At 34.6% G+C, this 7,579-nt stretch overlaps 1 protein-coding gene across 1 annotated transcript; it reads right to left on the bottom strand.

The window, feature by feature from the left end:
• Nucleotides 1-1,119: 1,119 nt before the first annotated feature.
• Nucleotides 1,120-4,219, bottom strand: LOC100245738 (wall-associated receptor kinase 5). Its single transcript, XM_019222494.2, has 3 exons — nucleotides 3,210-4,219; nucleotides 2,619-2,798; nucleotides 1,120-2,543 (listed from the first exon to the last, which is right to left on the bottom strand). Exons 1-3 carry the CDS (start codon nucleotides 4,096-4,098, stop codon nucleotides 1,348-1,350), a joined length of 2,265 nt encoding a protein of 754 aa, XP_019078039.1. The 5' UTR covers nucleotides 4,099-4,219; the 3' UTR covers nucleotides 1,120-1,347.
• Nucleotides 4,220-7,579: the final 3,360 nt, after the last annotated feature.

The following is a 7,579-nucleotide window of genomic DNA, read 5'->3' as shown; positions in this document are numbered from 1 at the left end:
ACGGATTACGTTAATTTTGATTAAGGCAAGTGACAATAGATATTCTTAACAAAGGCACAATGATATTTTATAAGATTGAGATGGTGTGTTTTATTTTATGATCCCAAGGAATTGTGATCATGAAATTTGTAGAGTATGTCAATTGATCACAAAATAGAAGCATATGAAGCTTAAGGATTGTAAAGGTAAACTTGAATGATTGATAGTTACTACCTTGCTAGATTACGAATACTAGTTCATGAGAAGCCTTCATACTGTGAATACTAATTAAAGACCTAATAAAATAATTAAGTTAGATTTAATTAATTTTATCTCAATGTAATATCATAGGTATTATAGTACAATGAGATCTTTTTAGGTAGAATGTTAAGTCAACTTAGAATTGGATTATAAGGGAAATACTATTTTCGTATAGTTCCTAGTGGTCCTTGCTTAAGCTCAAAGCCTTTGTTGGCATAAATATTTTGAGGGAAATTGGGTTTAATTAGTCATGTGTGCATAAGTTTTTTTCTTTTTTTGTAAAACAATGTAAGGTTGCACATGACCTTATGATTTTTTATTTTTGGTTTTTTGGATTATGCTAATTAAGAAATTGAATCCCATTAAGGTGAATTAATTAATTAAGACCTAGCTAATGGTTAGATTAAGTGACCCAAACCCAAGGTGGACATAAGTCACTTTAGCCCATAAGATTATTGATATAAACCCACATAGTTCAAGGTTATTGTGGACCGTATTTTTCAAGTGTCTTCACTTGACGGTGAGAATTCCTTTTATTTGTGAAAAACTTATTTCGAAAATAAGTTGGAGTTGTCACTTATTTTTGCTCAAGATACTTTCATTTATATTTTCTAAAAAAAATCCCTTTGTAGCCTTTTCTATAACTTCCTATGCATCTTTTGAACCAATCATAACCTTCATCTTAATACTTCAATTATTGTCATTGTCTTTGTTGAGATGGAGGACTTGAAATGGATATATTCCACTTGTCATTTTTTATTTGGGTTCGATACCAATTTGTTAGAGTAAGAGGATTAAAATATAAATAAAAATAATTACATGGAGGAAAACACAAATTGAGGAGAAATTTCTTATTTATATATGCTCACTAACAAAATAGAAACTCATAAGAACAAAATATAGAAACCTTCTAGAACCTACTCCACAAATATAGAAACTAAAGCAACCCATTAAAAATAAAATATTCTTCTTAACTTCTAGTGACTAAATCTAATTATAATTTTACAAACTTTCTAAATAAAGTTTAACCTTCCAACATCTGACCCATATCAGTTGCAAAAACCACCTAATATTCAACTGAAGCTTCAAGCTGCCATACTGTATTCCTTACGAAAACAAGACCTCAATATCTTGAACGATTTCTTCTGTAGCTGGACCAAATGTGTAGGAATGGGATCTTTCACTTACCGTGCAGTCGTCCTGGCATGTTTGCTGTTGTGAAAAATCCTCTTGAATCATTGACTTCTGACAAGAAAACTGCTCCTGAAATCTGCCCAGTTGTTGGAGGTCTATTTCAACTTGTTTCATGGTTGGCCTTTTTTTCCCATTCAACTTTAGGCATCTCTTAGTAAGCTTTGCAACAGCAAAAATATCATCCTTCTGTCCTTCATTTACAACTTGGTTATCAAGAATATCAAACAGATGATTTTGTTTCATTGCTGATCTAAAATGACTTGCTAGACCTTGTTCAAATCTATCAAAGGAAATGGCTTTTTCTCCTGTCAGAAGTTCAGCAAGGACTACACCAAAGGCATAAACATCACTTTTATCAGTCAATTGACCTGAATGAAAATAATCAGGATCCAAGTAACCAAATGTCCCTTGTACCAATGCAGTTAAATGAGTTTTGTCAAGGGGTATTGACCTTGAGAGTCCAAAGTCAGAAAGTACAGCCCGGAGGTTTTCATCCAACAATATGTTGCTAGACTTGATATCTCTATGACAGATGGCTGTAGAAGCATGCGAGTGCAAATAAGCAAGGGCTCCAGCAATTTCACTTGCAATTCGCAGCCGATTTTTCCAAGATATTCTATATACATGACCCTCATCATGAAGATGGTGGGAGAGGGGGCCATTAGAGACATATTCATAAACCAGCAAAGGTACTTCAGTCTCCAGACAACAACCTAATAGTTTTACTATGTGCCTATGGTTGATCTGTGAAAGAATCAAAACTTCATTAATGAACTGGTCTAACTGCTTCTCATCAACCGTATTGGATTTCTTAATGGCTACAATGCTTCCATCTGATAACATCCCTTTGTATACTGTGCCGAGGCCTCCCTTACCAATGATTCGACTTAAATTGAAACCATCTGTTGCTTTCTCCAACTCTTCTACCGAATAGAGTTTTGTTTTTTCTACACTTTCCTTGCTAGAAGAAATTTGCTGTTGCAATAGCAGACCTCCATTCTTCTTGAAGAACTTCTGTTTTATTTTCTTTTTCTCTCTTTTCTCAAGTCCTCGGTATAACCTTAAGCTTGTAGCAATTAGGATAAAGGGAACAACAGTAATCCCCACACCTACATCAGACACAAAAGTTAGTGTAGAGAAGGGGATTCGAGTGCTAGGTGTTGGAGAATGGTAAAGTTTTATACCTAGAGAAAGTACCAATGATAGCAAATGTGGATGCTTGCCACGTATGCACCCAGTTCCATCTTTCTTGCCATCTCCATGGTAATCAGTTGGGCAAGTGCACGAGTAACTGCCAGGGACATTAGTGCAAAGAGCTATCTTGAGGCAAAAAGTTTCGTCTGGGTCGTTGCACTCATTAATATCTTTTGAGAACACAAAAGAAAAAAAATATATATTAGTGAGAATTTAGGAAATTCATAAGCTAAAATTCTAACTCTTAATTTATCCTGAGGGGTTGCTTAGTCCTAAAATTCCTTAGAACACATCATTTTATAATAAATTACAGTTGCCATGGCCTTATGACTTTTAGGTCTGATATGTAAAAAACTGATCAAAGGATAAGTCCTTTATTCATAACCAAAGAGCCATGGATAATTTTTAATTCCTTCTTTGCAGAGAACACAGAAGTATTTCCATGAAGCAAAAATTATCAACTGATTTTCTTATATATCACAGAAGCAAAGATTCAGAAGAAAAGAAAAGAAGGATCGCGATGTTCCCTCGTGGCAAGAAAAATAAATATAAAAAATGTTGAAAAGGAGATGAAACTGTACCTTGGCAGCCGTTTGCAAGGTAGGGGTTCCCTTGGTAGCCTTTAGAGCAGTGACACTTATACCCCTGGCCCTGGATGGAGTTATGGCAGTACGTATTCTGGCCACACGCATAGTTTTTTCTTCTGATAGCCTCAGGGCAAGAGACGTCCCCAACTGACCAGTCAAGTACTGCTGGAACAAAATACAAATTCCTCTCTAAAAATTTACTAGAGAGGTTAAAATATTGACGTATGGAGAAGTTCCTCTCAGAAATGAAAGCAAGGCCACATGGTTGAGAGGTCCAGATTGGTGTGATCATGTTGATGCTACGCATCTTCAGATAAAACCGTGAAATATCTGTTTGGAGATAAGTCCTGCAGCAACCAATGCCAGAGCAAGCAGAAGAGGAAAAATCAGTAGCGATGTCTTCATCAGTATTACAAAGCGATGCACACCCAGTTGCGTTTGTTTTACTGTTGTCCTCAGTGATATAAGCAAATATGTCACACCCGATGGCTATGAACTCATTCTGGGTGTGTGAGTAACTGAAATGATGAGTTCTGTTATATGGTACATGTGATGAATTCGTCTTCCCTGATTGCTTATTAAAACAGCTATGGTGAACAATATCGTTGATGCGCAGATAGTCTTCTGATATCTGCAAAAGTTGAACTTCTTGGAGGAGAAGAGGACGAGGGGGATTGGAGGACATGTTGCATGTGATCTCAAAATTTCTATTCAGGTAACAACCTTTCCCCATGCCAAATGGATATGGAATGGTAATATTCCCACATTTCTCTGGGCACCCAGGCTTGGTCATAGATGCCCCTGCTTCCTGTGCTATAAATACGAAAGAGATGATGATTGTGATGAGATGAACTGATACTAGCACTTGCAGAAGCATCCTCATATCTGTTATATTGTAAATTGCACTTCTGAATTGCAGAGTTCTATTAATGAGTCTCTGATATGTGTCAAAAAAGGGAGTTGGATCCGACAAGCAAGGGCATCTCTTTATTAAAGAAGAAAGTGGGTCTGCAAAAAAGTTGATCAGTCACAAAGGGATGGTTTGGAGAGTATATATCACTGCATTTTAATAACTCAAAAATAAAATCCACTCAGCTCCAGATATATTTAGCACACCAACCTTAGTTTCAGCCAAAGAACTTCTCGAGATAGATTAGGAATTCAATAAGCTGACTCCTAAGAAAAATTTGTAAGATAATAAGTGTTATGCACTATAAAAACTGCAACTAGCTGCTCATTCTCAAGTTTTTTTAATTTCCCTGACTAAAATTCCTAGCAATGCCATTGACAAAGTCATTTAATCTGAGTTTAATTAATATCTATAACTTCAAAAAGTACATCCAAAAATCTTGAACAGTGTCATCATGCTAGCAATCACTGAAAATGGGCCAGTTTGGAGGAGTCCTAGAAAAGAAATTTTTGTATTTCAAACAAAATTTTATGTAGTAAGCTCATGGTCCTTTCAAAATTTGGTGCATTATTAATAGCCCTGAATATATTTTTTTTCAATAACTAACAATTTATATTCCATAGCATGGTCTGAGTTGCCAAGTCAAATTTGGATTAAACCTATGTTGGTTTTTTGGTTAATGATATGAGTTAGAGCATAGCTTCTCGACTCAAACCCAAGTTCAATTTTGGGGTTTCCATTTTGACCAAGAGCAGCTAGTATGGTCAAACTTTCCCAACTATAAACACGGGTCCAAGGGTCCAAGTGTTAAGCAAGTTGCAACAACAAACACTTTAGGTATGTATGTGCTCTTTTTTGTTGTCTAAAATACGAAGTCTTTTTAAATAACAACTCTAGTGAAGAAAAACTAAATAGAGAAATCCTAGGCTTTTGTAGTACTTTGGGTCACCCTCATGAACTAATCTATAAAAATTACCAAAACTAGGTCAAAGTTGATTTCTTGTTACCTATACTCAAAAATAAAATATTTAGACGATTGGTTTTTGCAACTTGTACATAAATTATTAAAACAAAATTTAAATAAGTTTGCAAAATACTCAGAGGATTAATTGTAGTCTATCAATTCAAGATCAGGGATTCCACAATCCAACTTTAGGAGTAAAACTTTAGAGTGAACAAGGGCATTACATTTATTAGGATCTTATAGTCTTTAGTCTTTAGAGCAAGATTGACTTAAGTTCTATAACTCAAAGTTGCATCCGAACTCTAATTTACGTATTAGATAAATTGAAATTAATTTAGGGTTTATGTTTCAACCTTTCAAACCTTACTACTCCTATAGATTTTTTGAAGATCATGTAACGAAAGAACTAATTGAGATAACTCAAGATCAAAATGTGCCAAGAATCTCTAACTTCTAGTATTGATCTAACATGGAGAGTTTCTAATTTTCACATTAATGTCATTATTAATTTCATTTGCCCATTGTTCCTCTAGTGGTTTCTAACCCTAGGTTTTCAAACTTCACACCTCAAGATGGTGTTAGCCTCTCAAGGAGGTGGTGTTGTTCACACAAACCATCAAGAAAGTTAAAATCAACATTCTTGAATTAAAAGAAACTAAAAACGATTATTATATTGCATAAACAAAGCAAATCTTGAAGAGTCTTCAATGTTTTCTCTCTAAAAAATATAAAAACATACTATAGATAGCTCCATTAACCCTAAAGCAAATGAGTTTAGAGCATATCATCCAAAGATTTGAGTTTGATACACTTGGCCTTTTGATCCGCTTTATGCCAACTATGATAGGCATCTCTCTTTTCTTGCGCAAATTATTCATTAGGGGTATTTGGAACTATGTCCAAATTTCTTTTCCAATCCACATAGTTTGGTTCAGTTAATTTATTATTAGTAAGAATAAGTTTGATAAGATTATATGACATAATTATTGTAACAAAAAGTAAACTATGCATTGATTATTGAGCATTCACTATAAGGAAAATATAAATTAATTTAGCAAAATAGTATAGTTCTTAAGACTATATATCCTTTTGTTAGAATGAAGCCTACATTGGGTAGGTCATGATCGTATTACTAGGTAGAGACCTTGTCAAATTGATCTTCTTGCCTTATTTAACCTCAAGGCAAGCTCAACATACCTTTTATGTTTTAGTTTGGACTATGTAGGTGGGACCATGGTGGGTGATTCAATTAGTTCATATCCAAGATAAATATATAACCATTATTCTTGACATCAAATTTATCATGTGAAAAACACCATTGTTGGGGTGGTTGCTTCAACTACTAATAGGTAGTCTTGTCCATATGGAAAGTTCATAACCCTTAATTCCTTAAACCTAACCCATTGTTGGGATGGTGATAGACCCAAATTAAGATGGACTTGATAATGGAGGTTGTGGACTTTGCTAAGGTCATCTCTCACTTATTCTTTTTGTAGGGAATTTGGATCACTCTATTCCCAAGCCCTAGATTAGTTAGGTACATTCAAAAACTTCCTAAGGCTATCTAGATCTTAGCAGCAGAAGCATTCAAAACAAAAAGAGGATATAGATCTAAAGATTAGAAGTGCTTACCAAGATTTGGATGTTCTCAAATGCAATTCTTGTGGGGAAGAAGGTTGTCAAATGTGCGATAGTTGTCAAAAATTTTCTAAACCCACTTATCTTTCCCCTGATGGCGCCTCCTTAAAGTTAAGCACTCAAATGGTGGAGATCTAAATGGTAGAATCTAAGATTCTTTCTTTGGAATGTAAAGAAGAATGACACAAATCTAAAGCCCTAACCCTAAAGGAGTGTTTATAAGCTTCCCATTGAGCTTAAGTAACTTAAGATCACCTTAAGCTTAAGTAGCTTAAGTAGCTTAATTTAACCTAAAAAGGGTCCTACTTGATTAATTAAACCAATAGCGCTCCAATTAATCAATTAACTCAATCCAGATATATTGTTCACTTATTCCTATGCAACTTTCCGTATTTACAAAAATAATTTTATGCACATTAGTGAACCATGAACCAATCCAACCCTCATAAACTATGTCATCAAGGTATATGAGCTTGAGCATGGACCACTAAGACCCATAGAATAATACAACTCCTTCATAATCCAATTCTGAAGCTAACTCAATATCCTATTATAGAGAGTCAGCTACAATTCAATACCCTATGTATATTAAAAAAAGACAAAGTGTTTGAAATCATGACCTACTATCCATTGTATACAATCTCTCTATGATATACAAATGTGAAATTTATCAACCTCTCAAGATTATTTCTACTATCCCTGAGTTATAGATTTCCCTATTATATGATCAAATGACATGTCATAACTCATAAGAGCATATGTCAAATTTTGATTAGGGAATTATTCGGGCTGTAGATTTCATGATCTCATATTTTTAGGATCACCTAAGGGTACACAGTGTCATGAGATATC

This window comes from Vitis vinifera, chromosome 10 (genome assembly GCF_030704535.1).
Source record: "Vitis vinifera cultivar Pinot Noir 40024 chromosome 10, ASM3070453v1".
Lineage (NCBI taxonomy): Eukaryota > Viridiplantae > Streptophyta > Magnoliopsida > Vitales > Vitaceae > Vitis > Vitis vinifera.
Note: the sequence above shows the minus strand (reverse complement) of the source record. Positions and strands in the feature narration are given on the sequence as shown.

Coding starts and splice junctions, on each gene's coding strand:
- LOC100245738 (XM_019222494.2), bottom strand. CDS start 4,098: ATGAGGATGCTTCTGCAAGTGCTAGTATCAGTTCATCTCATCACAATC. Junction 2,799..3,209: donor CCTTGCAAACGGCTGCCAAG/GTACAGTTTCAT, acceptor TGTTCTCAAAAG/ATATTAATGAGTGCAACGAC. Junction 2,544..2,618: donor ATCATTGGTACTTTCTCTAG/GTATAAAACTTT, acceptor TGTCTGATGTAG/GTGTGGGGATTACTGTTGTT.